We start from the raw sequence: 17,523 nt of genomic DNA on the forward strand, positions 1-17,523 counted from the left end.
ATTTCAAAAAGGGGATTCTGACGTAATCACATACAAGATTGTTTCTCAGATTGATTCTCAGTATGAAGAAATGAGAAATATTTGTGCAACTTTTGAAGCCATTCTCAGGATAAACACACTTAAAAAATTAATTAGAACTTCTCCTGATGATATGAGTGATAATCTTATTAAAGAAATACAAATGTTCCAGTAAGTGAGTGCAGCTGCTTCTCCAGATTTGGCAAAAACAACAGAACACAAACATTTTTTATTTCCTTTGCTAGATGTAATCTGTAAGTTGAGGACTGCACTCAGAATTTTCATTATGCCAAAAGTGACTGTTGCTTCAGGTGATAGATGATTTAGTACATTAGAATTAATAAAAAGTCATTTGAGATCCACTTTAGACCAAGAGAAATTTAATCATCTGGCTGTGATATCAATAAGGCACGAACTTCATTCTAACATGAGCTTCAGTGATGTAGTGGATAACTTTATCAGCTGCAAGAATAGAAGATTCAATGTTCCATCTACACTTGCCCGAAACTGTTTAGCTGACCCTGATAGTATCAACCAGACATTTTAAATCAAGCTAACAAAGTACACTGCACATTATTAATGTGTGTACTAATGTTTGTATAGATTCAATTATTAAATGAACTGTTGACAGTGCACTGTGCAGGTAGTAATTATTTACTGCTCACATAGTACAGAAGAATCAGTATTTGTGATAATGAATTCTCATGGGCTGAGATGGCTTGGGGATACTCACAAAAGTTTGTCTAGGGGCCCACGAAATCTACGGGTGGCCCTGTTTGAGGATCAGTGTACAGAGGCTCCAACAAGATATCAACTGCCAATTCAGCCATTAGGCCAAATATTTATTTCCAGTAATGGGTCAATGGAGATCCCCATATGACATGTTTATTGTGACACCTACAGTTAAAGCCAATGAAAGCGAAAGTATTTGCCACAAAGAAAATTTTGCTGCTGCTCTGTGTGTGTCTCCATAAGTCTGGGGTGGCACATGAGCAAAGTTAATGACAATACAGATTTTGGGTGCACTGTTTTAATTTCATGCAAAAATAGATGCCTTTCAAAACATGATAATCATGATATCTTCACACAGTCTACTGTCAAGTGGTGATATAGTTTCCATAGTTGAGAATAAGTTATCAGAAGGCACACACAAAGGACTGTGATATCAAAAAGATATTAGACAGTCAAATACCAGATAAAGAAATCATTTAATTAAAGAATAATAAGTAACAATGACACTACTGGTTGAATAAGTTACTCATTTCCATTCAGGTTTTATAAGTTAAATTCATAAGAAAAATTCTTAAATCCTGCATACTTGCTCCTTTTTTTAATGCAGACCAGGAGACGTAATAACAATTTCTGATGACCTTTTATGACTGGTAATATTTTACCATGCCATGGCTCAGGTGGACTTTTGTTGTATGCTCTTGCTCGCTCAATTATAGGCACAATGTCACTAGATCGAAGACAGAGCTTCTCTACATCTTTCACCCACTGGGCCTGTAATGATTCATCATCAGACTTATCTGGTGTCTTCAGTTCACCACCTGAAAATACAGCAAATTATATTTTACAGAAGAAAAAATGTTACATCATAATGACATGCCTGGGCAAAGTTACTACCCAGGTTACTGTAGAAACTGAGGGGGGAGGGGGGGGGGGGGGGCGGCGGAGTTAGTTGTGTATGGTAGTGGACTGAAGAGAATGGCTAAGATGTACTCCATTCAGACATTCGCTTACAAGTGAAAGCATTACTGGTCAACATAAAAAACTCTACCAGGTTTTATGGGTATTCTTCAATCACATTCTAATTATTTAAATTTAGAAATGTAGAGAACATTTCATATTTTTCTAATTTCTTACACGAGTACAACTAAGGAAGTTAGTGTATTAAAAACTATTTGTCAAGGGGTAGGCATTATCTTCAACAATTGAACTGTAACTACTAATATCAGTAACTTTTTGATATTCAAACAGTAGAATCAGCTGATTTGGCAAGATTTCTCATAATTTGTGGTATGTTTGTTGGTTTGCAGCCACATCCCAAAATCAAATTGACATAATATTTTGGCACACAAACACAGGTTTTCACATTAGCCTCAACAGATCTTCTATCTATTTGCATCTCTAAAGATATGGGAAATTTATCTTGCTTTGAATCTGTAATTCGTTTATGAAAAGAGATGAGATGAGCAAACACATTTATGGTATCAGCATTAAGTCAGCAGTTAATTTGTTTTCCAATATCTAAAGTAAGTAGCTTTACTCCAACAATGAAGCTTACTGCTGAAATTATCTGGTTTTCTTCATATTTTCTTTTCTCATTTCCATAATTTAAGATGTTATATTTACAAGCACTATATTATCAATATGAGTCAAACATATCAGTTATCACAGCTACTGACAGATACATATTTGATAGGAGCAGAAAACACTTGAGTATACTGGATGCTAAGTGACAAGAATCAAATGTTTTTCTCATAATTCTGGGTCAACAGCATAGTCACTTGAGGAAAAGTAAATAACCTAGATTTCTGTAATAAAACATGTAAGATAGGTAACAACATGTTTCAGGGTAGCACCAAAAAATTCACAAATGTTTAATAATAATACTGATTTTTTGAGAACTTTTGATTTGTTTATTTTACAATGATACACAAAGAAAAAAATATGAATCAAAATAATCACACAAAACTATACAGAAGTAACATTTCTAAGCCTTTCATTACAAGAGTCCACAGTTGAATAAATTATTTTTAAATAGTACCTGCACCCTGAAAACAAATTTTGTTATTTACTCCCTTGTAAAGAGTAAATGAATGAGAAGGACGATTTCTAGCTTTCAGAATTGTCAACCTGGGTGCTTAGTGGCCTTCTCCAACAAATCCACCTTTCCTCCTTGAGTAAGGAATGTACAATTTGATATAGAATCAGCCAAAGTTGCAAGAGTCACTTTTTATTTTGTTACTGACTAGTTTTGTGTTACCAGAACCCACTTTCAAATTAACCAGACCGACTAAACAGTATTTTCCAAAACAGCATATAAACCAAGTCAAGATTATACATATGCATACCACAAAGTCAAGTGCAACCATGAAGGGTGACAAAACAAACATATATGAGTTATGCATCTGTTCTGTCACTGTTCTTGTTTAAAATTGACTTTGTGACATGAATACGTATAATATTGACATGGTTTATATGCTATTTGAGAAAATACTGTTTTGTCTGCCTGGATGATTTGAAAGTGGGATCTGGCAACCCAAAACTAGTCATCAGTTACATAAAAAGTTAATCATGCAACTTTGACTGTTTCTGTACTGAACTAATTAACACTAGTTCCTGTCCTGTAATTAATCCAGCATGATGGAAATCCATAAAAGGAATATACAAGTTCCATAAGCTTTAAATAGTTTCTTCTACTCTTAAATGTTTCTATCGAAAGTTCCTTGAATTTCATCTCCTGCACATATGGCTGGCAATCCAAACTGTAAACAGCAAGTGTTCCAAAATGATTATTCTGAAAAGTTCTCGATGTCAAATCTTCCCATGAAGAGGTACATTACAGTACTATCCACTATCATCAAATGAAATATTGAAACCTTCAATTTCTCTCTCACTTTGATTTATCATCAGAGAAGCACAATCAACAAAACAATACATCTTACCATCTTAAAACACTTTGCATAAATAGTGATATCTTATGGTGTTTTAATATGATTAGGAGTGTATATAATGTACTTCCAAATACTTAAAATATGAGATTTAGGTCCAAGTACATCAGAATTTATGCTAACCTTTCAACTTTCTCAAGGGAAAAATTATGTACACATTTTCTAATGAATGTTAAAAAAAAAGTTACCCATTTCCAAGTTAGATTACATCATGAAAAAGTTTTATCTGAAAAGTGTGATATGACTACGAAGCTTTTACAGTAAGCAACTTGGCATCAGAGCTACCTCACTTTCATGTACAGAAGGAGATGTTTTCTTTTCTCTCTCTCTCTCTCTCTCTCTCTCTCTCTCTCTCTCTCTCTCTCTCTCTCTCTCTCGCCCCCCCCCCCCTGCCCCCCCCCCCCCCGCCGCCCCCTGAAAGAACCTATGCTGAAAGAGTCACAAATCATACAAACCAGTCACAGAAAATCCATACAGTTAATATTTAGTTAATTGTTGTTGTTGTTGTTGTGGTCTTCAGTCCTGAGACTGGTTTGATGCAGCTCTCCATGCTACTCTATCCTGTGCAAGCTTCTTCATCGCCCAGTACCTACCGCAACCTACATCTTTCTGAATCTGCTTCGTGTATTCATCTCTTGATCTCCCTCTACGATTTTTACCCTCCACGCTGCCCTCCAATACTACATTGGTGATCCCTTGATGCCTCAGAACATGTCCTACCACCCGATCCCATTTTCTAGTCAAGTTGTACCACAAACTCCTCTTCTCCCCAATCCTATTCAATACCTCCTCATTAGTTATGTGATCTACCCATCTAATCTTCAGCATTCTTCTGTAGCACCACATTTCGAAAGCTTCTATTCTCTTCTTGTCCAAACTATTTATCGTCCACGTTTCACTTCCATACATGGCTACACTCCATACAAATACTTCCAGAAACGACTTCCTGACACTTAAAACTATACTCTATGTTAACAAATTTCGCTTCTTCAGAAGCACTTTCCTTGCCATTGCCAGTCTACATTTTATGTCCTCTCTACTTCGACCATCATCAGTTATTTTGCTCCCCAAATAGTAAAACTCCTTTACTACTTTAAGTGTCTCATTTCCTAATCTAATACCCTCAGCATCACCCAACTTAATTCGACTACATTCCATTATCCTCGTTTTCTTTCTGTTGATGTTCATCTTATATCCTCCTTTCAAGACACTGTCCATTCCGTTCAACTGCTCATCCAAGTCCTTTGCTGTCTCTGACAGAATTACAATGTCATCGGCGAACCTTAAAGTTTTTATTTCTTCTCCATGGATTTTAATACCTACTCCGAATTTTTCTTTTGTTTCCTTTACTGCATGCTCAATATACAGATTGAATAACATCGGGGAGAGGCTACAACCCTGTCTCACTCCCTTCCCACCCACTGCTTTCCTTTCATGTCCCTTGACTCTTATAACTGCCATCTGGTTTCTGTACAAATTGTAAATAGCCTTTCGCTCCCTGTATTTTACCCCTGCCACCTTCAGAATTCGAAAGAGAGTATTCCAGTCAACATTATCAAAAGCTTTCTCTAAGTCTACAAATGCTAGAAATGTAGGTTTGCCTTTTCTTAATCTAGCTTCTAAGAGAAGTCGTAGGGTCAGTATTGCCTCACGTGTTCCAACATTTCTATGGAATCCAAACTGATCTTCCCCGAGGTTGACTTCTACCAGTTTTTCCATTCGTCTGTAAAGAATTTGCGTTAGTATTTTGCAGCCGTGACTTATTAAACTGATAGTTCGGTAATTTTCACATCTGTCAATGCCTGCTTTCTTTGGGATTGGAATTATTATATTCTTCTTGAAGTCTGAGGGTATTTCGCCTGTCTCATACATCTTTCTCACCAGATGGTAGAGTTTTGTCAGGACTGGCTTTCCCAAGGCTGTCAGTAGTTCTAGTGGAATGCTGTCTACTCCCGGGGCCTTGTTTCGACTCAGGTCTTTCAGTGCTCTGTCAAACTCTTCACGCAGTATCATCTCACCCATTTCATCTTCATCTACATCCTCTTCCCTTTCTATAACATTGCCCTCAAGTACATTGCCCTTGTATAGACCCTCTATATACTCCTTCCACGTTTCTGCTTTCCCTTCATTGCTTAGAACTGGGTTTCCATCTGAGCTCTTGATATTCATACAAGTGGTTCTCTTTTCTCCAAAGGTCTCTTTAATTTTCCCGTACACAGTATCTATCTTACCCCTAGTGAGATAAGGCTCTACATCCTTATATTTGTCCTCTAACCATGCCTTCTTAGCTATTTTGCACTTCCTGTCGATCTCATTTTTGAGATGTTTGTATTCCTTTTTGCCTGCTTCATTAACTGCATTTCTATATTTTCTCCTTTCATCAATTAAATTCAATATTTCTTCTGTCACCCAAGGATTTCTACTAGCCCTTGTATTTTTACCTACTTGATCCTCTGTTGCCTTCACTACTTCTTCCCTCAAAGCTACCCATTCTTCTTCTACTGTATTTACTTCCCCCATTCTTGTCAATTGTTCCCTTGTGCTCTCTCTGAAACTCTATACAACATCTGGTTATTTCAGTTTATCCAGGCTCCATCTCCTTAAATTCCCACCTTTCTGCAGTTTCTTCAGTTTTAAGCTACAGTTCATAACCAATAGATTGTGGTCAGAGCCCACATCTGCCCCTGGAAATGTCTTACAATTTAAAACCTGGTTCCTAAATCTCTGTCTTACCATTATGTAATCTAGCTGAAACCTGTCAGTATCTCCAGGCTTCTTCCATGTATACAACCTTCTTTTGTGATTCTTGAACCAGCTGTTAGCTATGATTAAGTTGTTCTCTGTGCAAAATTCTACCAGACGGCTTCCTCTTTCATTTCTTACCCCCAATCCATATTCACCTACTATGTTTCATTCTCTTCCTTTTCCTACAGTCGAATTCCAGTCACCCATGACTATTAAATTTTCATCTCCCTTCACTACCTGAATAATTTCTTTTATCTCATCACATATTTCTTCAATTTCTTTGTCATCTGCAGAGCTAGTTGGCATATAGACTTGTACTACTGTCGTAGGCGTGGGCTTCGTGTCTATCTTGGCCACAATAATGCGTTCACTATGTTGTTTGTAGTAGCTTACCTGAACTCCTATTTTTTTTATTCATTATTAAACCTACTCCTGCATTACCCCTATTTGATTTTGTATTCATAACCCTGTATTCACCTGACCAAAAGTCTTGTTCCTCCTGCCACCGAACTTCACTAATTCCCACTATATCTAACTTTAACCTATCCATTTCCCTTTTTAAATTTTCTGACCTACCTGCCCGATTAAGGGATCAGGCATTCCATGCTCCGATCCGTAGAACGCCAGTTTTCTTTCTCCTGATAACGACGTCCTCTTGAGTAGTCCCTGACCAGAGATCCGAATGGGGGACTATTTTACCTCCGGAATATTTTACCCAAGAGGACGCCATCATCATTTATCCATACAGTAAAGCTGCATGCCCTCAGGAAAAATTACGGCCGTAGTTTCCCCTTGCTTTCAGCCGTTCGCAGTACCAGCACAGTAAGGCTGTTTTGGTTAGTGTTACGAGGCCAGTTCAGTCAATCATCCCAACTGTTGTCCCTGCAACTACTGAAAAGGCTGCTGTCCTTCTTCAGGAACCATAAGTGTTTGTCTGGCCTCTAAACAGATACCCCTCCGTTTTGGTTGCACCTACGGTACGGCTATCTGTATCGCTGAGGCACGCAAGGCTCCCCACCAACGGCAAGGCCTATGGTTCATGGGGGGAAGATTCAGTTAATTAGGAAATTATATAATGAAACTGAACAGTACTTACCAATGCTGTCACCCACAATAACAAATCGAAACCACGATCCACTTGCAGTTTCAACAAGCAGCAATGATTTAGGCTCCATTATAATTCCAGTTTCCTCTAAAACTTCACGTTTCACTGCTTCCTGAAATAAACACACATTGTAAATAATGAGAGCACATGCACTGACATTTAAAACATAAGCAATTGTGGTAATAAAAATCTTCACTGACGACACCTTACTACAAAGCAATGAAAGTCAGAAGTAGCATGGCTATAATGAGTTCAAAAAATCGTTTAATGATATTCCGTTTTCTACTGAAACAAAATCATCATCCAAATATAAAGAGAAACAACACTTTAAAGTATATATGTCTATGTGAAAGTTTGTTTAAAATTTCAGAACGCTTCTGCTCTCATTCTGAGAGAGTCCAATATACAATAAATAATTTTCAATTAAAAGAAGACCACTCACCGAAAAGTAAAACTGCTGAATCATCGAAAGTCACACACAAAAGTAAAGAAAATTTGATAGCTTATGGAGTAATCCTTTTTTGAGCTAGACACACGCACCCCCCCCCCCCCCCCCCCCCCCCTCCCCTGCAAATCACACATACACCTATGGTCTCACATGGTGCTGGCTGGATGCACAGTGCTGCATTTTGGCAGATGAACTAGGTTGTGATGCAGGTTGTATTGGGTGGCTTGGGTAGAGGAACAGAGAGGTGGGAGGCAGGAAGAGGGTTTGACAGTGGGTGTCTAGTGGCTCAGAGGGAGGCAGCCGGTTTGCTGGTGATAGGGAGGGCAGGCAGCTGTATGGGCTAGGCATGTGGTGCACGGACCGTGGAGTTGGTGCAGAGCAGGGCAAACTGAAGTCAACATGTCAGGACGTTGAATTTGGGAGAGTGTGACAGGACACAGGAAGGGGAAACTGGGGAAGCAATGGATTATCAGAGATTGAGACCAGGATGATTACATGAGCAAAGGATGTGTTGCAACGATTACTCCCATCTGTATAGATCACAGAAGCTGGTGGTGGATGGAAGGGGCCACATGATTCCGTTTGTGAGGCAGCCATTGAACTCCATCATGTTATACTTAACTGGCATATTGTACCATCCAGTGGTCAACTTTGTTGTTGGCAAAATTTTGGCAATGGCCATTCACACTGGTGGACAGCAGCCGGTTGATAGTCATACTTACATAAACAGCTGTGCAGTGTTTGCAGCTGAATTGGTATACAACACGGCTGATTTCAAAGGTGGTCTGGACTCTGATGGCGTAGGATAAGTCTGTATAAAGACTCGGGTAGGAAGTGCTGGGTGGGTGGGTGGATGGGTGGGTGGACTGGGTATGTGCTACACCTTGGTCTACCACAAGGATAGAATTGTAGTAGCAAGGGGCTGAGAGTGGGAGAGGCATAGAGATGGACTAGCAGCATATTGCATAGATTGGATGGGCAACAAAACTATATTTTTGTAGTGGTGGGAAAGATATTGGGTAGGATGTCCCTCATTTCGGGCTATGGTGAGAAATAATCAAAGCAATGGTGAAGGGTATGGTTCTATTGTTCTAGTCGAAGGTGACACTGGGTGATGAAGGGGTGCTCCTCTGTAGCTGATTCTTGGGTATGGTGGGAGGACAGAGGGTATGTTAGGATATGGCACAGGAAATCTGTTTGCGGACTAGGTTTTGGGGCTAGTGCTTGTCTGTGAAGGCCTTGTGAGACTCCAACATACCAAGCAAGGGAGTTCTTGTCACAGATATGTCGCGCATGGGTGGCTAGGTTGTATGGGGGGAATTTTTTGGTGTAGAAGGGATATCAGCTGTCAAAATGCAGGCAGGGTGGTGATTATTGGGCTTAATATGGACAGATGAGTGAATGGAACCATAAGAGAGGTGGAAGTCAATGCCCAGGACAGAGGCACGTTGGGTTGAGGAGGACAGGTAAAGTGGATGGGAGAGAACATATTGAGGATGTGAAGGAATGAGGATAAAGTGTTTTGACCAGTGTCCAGATCAAGAAGATATCATCAATGAACGTGAACCAGACTAGGTGTCGGAGGTTTTGGGAGGCTAGGAAGGCCCATAAACAGGTTGGAATAGGAAGGTGCTATATGGGTGCCCGTAACTGTGCCACAGACTTGTTTGTATACTTTCTCTTCAGAGGAAAAGTAGTTCCAAGTCAGAATATAGTTGGTAAGGTGAATACGGAATGAGTTGGTGGGTTTGATATTTAATGAGGTTGGACTTGTCAAAGTTCTACTCTCCTTTTCCCGATCCCTACGTTGGAAACACTTCTTTGCCACCAATCCCTCCAACAAAAGCCAACCTAATCCCAACAGTGAATCTTGCCTCACCCAGTTCATACCACCAGTCCAACATGATCTGGCCATCCCCCATCCTACCTAACCACCCCCTGGTCACCTTCCAGGAATTCCTTAGCCCCAGCTTGGCCTCACCATCCTTCTCCAGGTCACTTCCTATGAACACCAACCATTCAGCATAAGAAAGGACAGCCATAGACAACCTGAAAACAAATCCAGAACTTATCATCCATCCTGCAACAAAGGCTCTGCCATTGTTCTGATGAGTAGCAATGACTACCTGACAGAGACCTCCGCCAACTGTCCAACTCCTCCACCTACAAGCTCTTCCACAGAGATCCCATCCTAGAAGTCCAACATAACCTCCAATCCCTACCGAAATCCATAGGCCCTTCCCAGAGCATCTCCCCCAAGTCCATCTCTTTTTTCACCCCGACAACACCCCATACAGCACCTTATACATGCTCCCAAAATCCACAAACTCAACAACGATGGATGTTCCATTCTAGCTGGCTACTGTGCTCCCACTGAAAGGATTTCCACTCGTGTTAACAACACCTCCAACCAATTGCCAGAAACCTAGCCTCCCACATCACCTACTCTCCACCATCCCCATCCCTTTACCTCCTGGGTCCTTTACTTGTCACTGTCGATGTCACCTGACTAAACACTAACATCCCTCATGTCCATTGCCCTTGCCACTATCTAACACTACCTCTCCCAACGTGCTTCAGACTTCAAACTCACCATCTCTATCCTGACTCTCAAGTACTTTTCCTTCATGATCTGGACTTGGAGCAAGACACCCTATCCTCATTCCTTCACAAGCTCAACACCTTCTCTGCCACCCACTTCGGCCAGTCCTCTTCAAACCAATGTGCCACCTCCACGGTCATTTATCTCTACCTCTCTGATGGCTCCATCCACACCTCCGCCCACTTTACAGCCAACAACCCCTAAAACTGGCAGCATTTCAACAGCTGCTATCCCTTCCAAACAACCTAGCCACCCATGGATGACATAGCTGCAGTGGCAAGAACTCCCATGCCCAGTATGGTAAGGGTCTCATGAAGGCCATCACAGACAGGCACTAGCCCTCAAACCTAGTCTGCAAACAGATTTCCTGTGCCATATCCTCACATTCCCCATTCTTCCACCGCCCCCAAGAATCACCACAAAGGAGCAACCGTCACCACCCAATATCAGCCTGGACTAGACCAACTGAGCCATACCCTTTATCACTGCTTTAATTATCTCTCATCATACCCCGAAATGAGGGACATGGTACCCAATATCCTTCCCACCACCTCAAAAATATAGTTTTGTTGCTCACCCAGTCTACACAACATCCTACAAGTCCATCTCTATGCCACTCTCACTCCCAACCCCTTGCTACAACAACCATATCACTGTAGTAGACCAAGATACAACACCTACCCAAACAACCCCACCCACCCTGCATTTCCTACACAAGTCTTTTTACAGGCTTCTCCTACCAGATCAGAATCAAGGCCACCTTTGAAATCAGCCATGTTGTATACCAGTTCAACTCTGCAAACACTGCACAGCTTTTTATGTCGGTATGATTACCAACCAGCTGTCCAACGAAAGAATGGCCATGGCCAAACTGTTGCCTAAAACAAAGTTCACAACTGGATGGCATGATATGCAGTTGAGTATAACATGCACAAGTTCAGTGGGTGCTTCACAGCCTGAATCATCGTGATCCTTCCCTCTACCACCAGCTTCTCTGAACTATGCAGATGACAATTATCCTTGCAACACAGCCTTTGCTCCTGTGATCATCTTGGCCTCAGTCTCTGATAACCCACTGTCTCCACACCCTCCACCCAACAGTTTCCCCTTCCTCTGTCCTGTCACACCCTTCCAAATTCACCACCCCGACATCTCAACCTCAGTATTCCCCACTCTGCACCAGCTCCAACCACCCTTCATCACATGCCTAGCCCATGCAGCTGCCGCCTCTCCCCCCCACAATTGTAGCTGGCAAACCGGCTTCCTCTCTCCAAGTTGCTAGCCACCTACCCCAACCACTCTCCCTGCTCTCCACCTCTCTGTCCCTCTACCCACTCTACCTGACACAACCTCCACTACAATCTAGTCCACGTGCCAGAATGCAGCATTGCGCATCCAGTCATGCCATGTAGGAGCGTAGGTGTGTGTGTGTGTGTGTGTGTGTGTGTGTGTGTGTGTGTGTGTGTTTTGGAAGGGGGAGGGAGTGGGGTGTGACCTTGCGCTCTAGCTCAAAAAAGTATTACTCCAAAAGTTAGCAACTTTTCTTTCTTTTTGTTTGTGGCTGTTAACGATTCAATGTTTCTGCTTTTTGACAAGTGGTCTCCTTTATTCCAATATACTGGAAAGAGAAAACTTGAAATACAGAAACAACATAGCAGGTAACTGTTGTCATTTTGTGTGCTACAATTGTACTTTTTTCTCTCTTTTTTGTAAGTGTTCTGACCACAGTCATGTCTACAGAAGACTGGGTCAGCTTCTAGGGTTATATTTTTGGGGTAGCATTTATAGACTATACTTACCATGGAGAATGTAAGTTCTTTCTATTGATGGTGCTAAAAGAAATTTTTAGAAATGTTTATGCTGGGTTCTTCACATAGCTGATGATACATCATTTGTCACAGTTGGTAAGATGTCCGGCCCCTGGTAGCTGAGTGATCAGCGCGACAGAATGTCAGTCCTAAGGGCCCGGGTTCGATTCCCGGCTGGGTCGGAGATTTTCTCCGCTCAGGGACTGGGTGTTGTGTTGTCCTAATCATCATCATTTCGTCCCCATCAATGCGCAAGTCGCCAAAGTGGCACCAAATCGAAAGACTTGCACCCAGCGAACAGTCTACCTGACAGGAGGCCCTAGTCACACGACATTTTTTTTCGTTGGTAAGATTGTGGACAGCTACACTGCTACTGCTGCCTACACAATTATGCTGTCCCAAAACGTGGATAGTGTTCCACAGCAGCTAATTTGTTGTGTAGAAGAATTTTAGAATGGCACATGTTGTTCCGCCCTCTTCCGTGTCATTACTACTGTCTGAAAATTGTTATATTTTACATAAACATAGCATCAAAGTTGTATTCTGAATATATACAAAAATATTTTATTGTTATTGTTGAAGATTAATCAAAGCTCTGAAAGCCAGGATAAATAGCTTTCTACATGAATTCAGAAATGAGCAGTACAACAGACAAATGATACAAATGATGCTGGAGGGAATGGAAGATTATTTTGTATGGTAAACCAAGGAATCAGCTGTTGTGTAACTCTGTGACACTCGTGAATAAATACGCTGTCAAATAACCCATGTGGCAGTATAGTTCATGAAGCAGTAGAAATGTCTCTTTCCCACACTCTCGGGACTTGGGATAACAGAAACAACATCAGTGTAGTATAGGATCCACCACTAAGACTGTGTCAAATTTCTCAACACGGCATGGCAGCTACAACAGCTGAGGGGAGAGAGAGAGGGAGAGGGAGGGGGAGGGAGAAGGGAGGGGAAGAGAGTGTGTGTGTGTGTGTGTGTGTGTGTGTGTGTGTGTGTGTGTGTGTGTGAGAGAGAGAGAGAGAGAGAGAGAGAGAGAGAGAGAGAGAGAATGCCAGCACCTTAGTCCACAAGTTTGACAAGTAATTGCATTTGGGAGTGAAGTCCACATTTTGAGTCATTTTGACACCCTTAATGAAACACTGGAAAACTTTTACTTTTATACCAAAAAATACTACAATAACAGCAACGTAAGTTTCTCTGAACAATGTTCCACAGGTTGGACACAATCTCAGCTTCAATTAAGCACACTAAACATACTGAAGAGAAGTCTGTAATCCACAGGGAAATTAAGTTTCAAGTCCTGGTAATGTCAATTCCTCTTAGGATTTCTATAGATTTCTAAATACATCCACAGGTGAACGGTGGGATTCTGTTACTTTAACAACACATTTATTCATTCCTTATCCAATACACTCTTCCAAACTGTATAAGTTTTAAGCGATTACCGTTGTACTTGTGGTTTAACTGAGATGTTCTCTTGGACTGTTAAGTTACAATTGTGACCTTATGTCCATCTAGCTATGGACAAAATTAAGCCATTTGTCAATTGCAATTCCAGTGCAGGTCATTGCCAGAAAAACAAAAAATATTTTCAAAAATGCTATGAAAAATAATTCTACCTTAAAAACTGCAATGCCCTTAGAGAGAAAATTGAAAGTAAATAGGTGTATAAATCTGACAATAAAACTGAATTGTGTGAACACTTCCTTTAGACATTAAAAAATTGTATGGCTCCTGAAAGGTCAAGGTTTACATACTATTCATTCCTGAACCAAAATATAAGCCACATAACAACTTTAACTTTGTGTGGAGAGCACAATATGTATTTCATATTATTCACACAGGAAATGCATAGAGAGAAAAACAACAATACATGGAAAAAGACAGATTGCTACTCACTGTACAGAAGACATGTTGAGTTGCAGACACAATGATAAGGTCTTTTCATTGTGCCTGTCTGTAACTGGTGTCTTCTTTACAATGAGTAGCAATCTACTTTTTTTCCTTATATCGTTAATATTCCAACCTGGAGTTTCCAATGTCTGATAGAAAAAAAAAAAAAAATTAAACTACATTGTCAGAAAACAATGAAAGATATCCTCATATAAAGTTCTAAACAAGTCAATTGGAAAGGGAGACCTTGTTGAAGCAAGCTTGCTTTCCTTTCTCTTAAGAGACACAGACATCACCATCAGAGCTGGATTCAAGCTAATATCACAATCACAAACCTGCCAGTTTCCTGCTCTGGTGCCTTTGTCAGTCAGACAATATTGTCAGAGGTAATATTTCCTAATGTTTTACAAATGTATCACTTTGTAATTAAAGTAAAGATTTTCCAATTATTCAAACATAGTTCAACATGTTTCATTCTTTTGTCAACCCTTGAACACACACAAATGCTCTAAAGATTTTTTCAGAGACAAATTAGAAACGTCCATTATCTTTTGCTGACACTGTATTTTCACTTGAATAGTACATTTATCTATTTTCTTGACCTAGTTTCCATCACAGTTTTATACAAAGTAAGCTACGTATACTTATTTGTTAGTTCTAGCATTTTACCAAGAGAAATGACAGGTGGTGTTGATTGAAACATCACCGAGGTAGATAGAAAAATTCCACTCATTCAACCAGTCAAGTACAACAGACGCAATTTTTTTAGTTCCAGTCAGTTTTAACTTCTGTAGAACACTGAAAATGTGACCTGTGTAAAACATATATAATGAAACTTATTTGACCCCATAACACAATCACAGATATCAAACATTACAGTAGATGGTGAATACAAAGATGAGTCCCAATGAGCATATGCTACAAGCATTCAGTCGTGTGTAAAGCCTCTTTTAGCTCAGTTCCTCTGTTGGATTGAGGGTATGCGGTGTGAAGAGACTGGGAAAGATATTTGTAAGCAAGGTTATCATGTGTTCATACCATTTCGTTTTTATATCATCACGAGAGAGAGGTAAAATAGACTTCATTGGAATGTCAACTACAGGGTGTGGCAGAGTTCACAGTAGGATATTAAAAACACACCATCAGGCAGTAACTGTAATTTATTTATTACTTCTTATGTCAATTAATAGTTAAAGGTATGCCATTTACTAATGTGTAAGTCATTGTCCATTGTGTGGATTACTTTCCGAATATGACTCCTGTCAAATGATGCCCCCTCTGCACAACACATTCATCTAGGCAGCGTTGGAAACTTTCCATAACTCGGCGTAACGTATTCCCTGGGACATTACTGATGGCAGTTCTGATGTGATTCTTCAGCTCAGGAATGGCGGCCAGAATTTGCATGGATTTCTTCCAATAGACATTTCCCGGCAGAATAATTTCCCATTTTGGTGACATTTCCTGGCTGCCTTGATCACCTGATCTTTCATGTGCTGAATTTTCCCTTTGGGGCTACCTGAAGCAAGAAGTGTTCCAAAAACGTTGTGCCACCATTCCTGAGTTGAAGGATTGCATCAGAACTGTCGTCGGCAATGTCCCAACGAATATGTTATGCCGAGTTATGGAAAGCTTCCAATGCTGCCCAGATGAATGTGTTGTGCAGAGGACAGGAGTAATCCTCGCAATGGTCAATGATTTACACATTAGTAAATGGCATACCTTTAACTAATAATTGACATAAGAGGTAATAAATAAATTACAGTTACTGCCTGACTGTGTGTTTTTAATATCCCACTATGAACGCTGCTGCACCCTGTATTACGACTGTATGCACATAGATCAATGTGTGAGTTTCTTCCCTTCATTAACACTTTCGCTGCGGCTGACGCTTATAAGCGTCACAAGAAGCCACGAGCCAGTGCGGCTGACGCCGATAAGCGTCCGCGCTCACTGTCGGATTACTGTCTAGTTGCAGCATCAAAGCGTGTAAAATTTTGTTTTGTGTGGTCAGTTATCGAACGTATATTGTTCGTAATGGCGGCTAATGAACAGACACCAGGACCTTCCTACGTGAAAAGGAGCAGGAAAAGAGTTAAATTGACAGTGAAACACTTAGTGTACTAGACGTCAGTGATTTTCTGTCTAGTGAGGACGAGGCATACCACAGAGATTGTCATTTAGTGGCTGCAGAAGAATTGCAGTGTGATGATAGCGCAGACGCACAGCTTTCGAATCTGTTTCGTGACAGTTCCGAATCTGACGATACGGATCACGACGATTGTGTGGAAATCGACGGCGAAAAAGTAATGCATCTAAGGCGTCATCATTAAGTCAGTATCGAACATGATCCTACAGATGTCACGAGGTCTTGACGTCGGCCTGTAGCTCAGGTGTGCTTAGGAGCGTCGGCTCCGAGCGGTACCTGCCGTTTCAGAGTGTTACCGGCCCGCACTCGCACGTTACCGGGTCGCACTTGAGAGTTGCGCGCCTATACCGATGCCGCAGCGAAAGTGTTAAGTCACAAAACTCGTGCTTATTCATCCCCTTTTGATGCATTCCAGCAACAAGCAAAAGGATCTGCAAGGCTACACACAACACCTCAGAGGCACGTTCAAAAAAATGGCTCTGAGCACTATGGGACTTAACATCTGTGGTCATCAGTCCCCTAGAACTTAGAACTACTTAAACCTAACTAACCTAAGGACATCACACACATCCATGCCCGAGGCAGGATTCGAACCTGCGACCGTAGCAGTCGCGCGGTTCCGGACTGAGCGCCTAGAACCGCGAGACCACCGCGGCCGGCAGAGGCACGTTCGCACTGCATATGTTATCCAGATAGATGACAACTAACAGCTATTATGTTTAGTAATATTGAATAGTGATAAAAGAAAGTGGGTCACTGGAAAGAACATGGATCGCTAGAGATCATTCAGTGAAGTTTGATCATGATCAACAGGTTTTGTTGGCCCTACACTTCCACAAGATCCCAACATACCTTCAGGTGGCTTGCGGAGTATTGATGTAGATGTAGATCACATAGCATTTGTTATGCACATTTTACACACCCCAACAGTTTCACTCTTACCACCCTTCCCCAACAATGGAGAAACTTACAGCTACAATGTGGACTACTGGAGTGGGAACAATCCTAATTTGTTAAGTCAAGATGGCTTTTCAGAGATAGTGGGGTGTAAGCATATGGTGTGGAATCA

The 17,523-nt window shown here is 41.0% G+C and overlaps 1 protein-coding gene across 1 annotated transcript in view; it reads right to left on the minus strand.

The window, feature by feature from the left end:
* The window catches only part of LOC126470542 (8-oxo-dGDP phosphatase NUDT18), a 173,237-nt gene that overhangs the window by 71,659 nt on the left and 84,055 nt on the right, over positions 1–17,523 (minus strand). The window contains exons 3-4 of the mRNA XM_050098473.1: positions 7,537–7,657; positions 1,337–1,568 (exon numbers count right to left, since the gene is read on the minus strand). Of these exons, the coding sequence (XP_049954430.1) occupies positions 1,337–1,568; positions 7,537–7,657 (353 nt within the window). The remainder of the gene's footprint in view (positions 1–1,336; positions 1,569–7,536; positions 7,658–17,523) is intronic.

This window comes from Schistocerca serialis, chromosome 3 (genome assembly GCF_023864345.2).
Source record: "Schistocerca serialis cubense isolate TAMUIC-IGC-003099 chromosome 3, iqSchSeri2.2, whole genome shotgun sequence".
NCBI lineage: Eukaryota > Metazoa > Arthropoda > Insecta > Orthoptera > Acrididae > Schistocerca > Schistocerca serialis.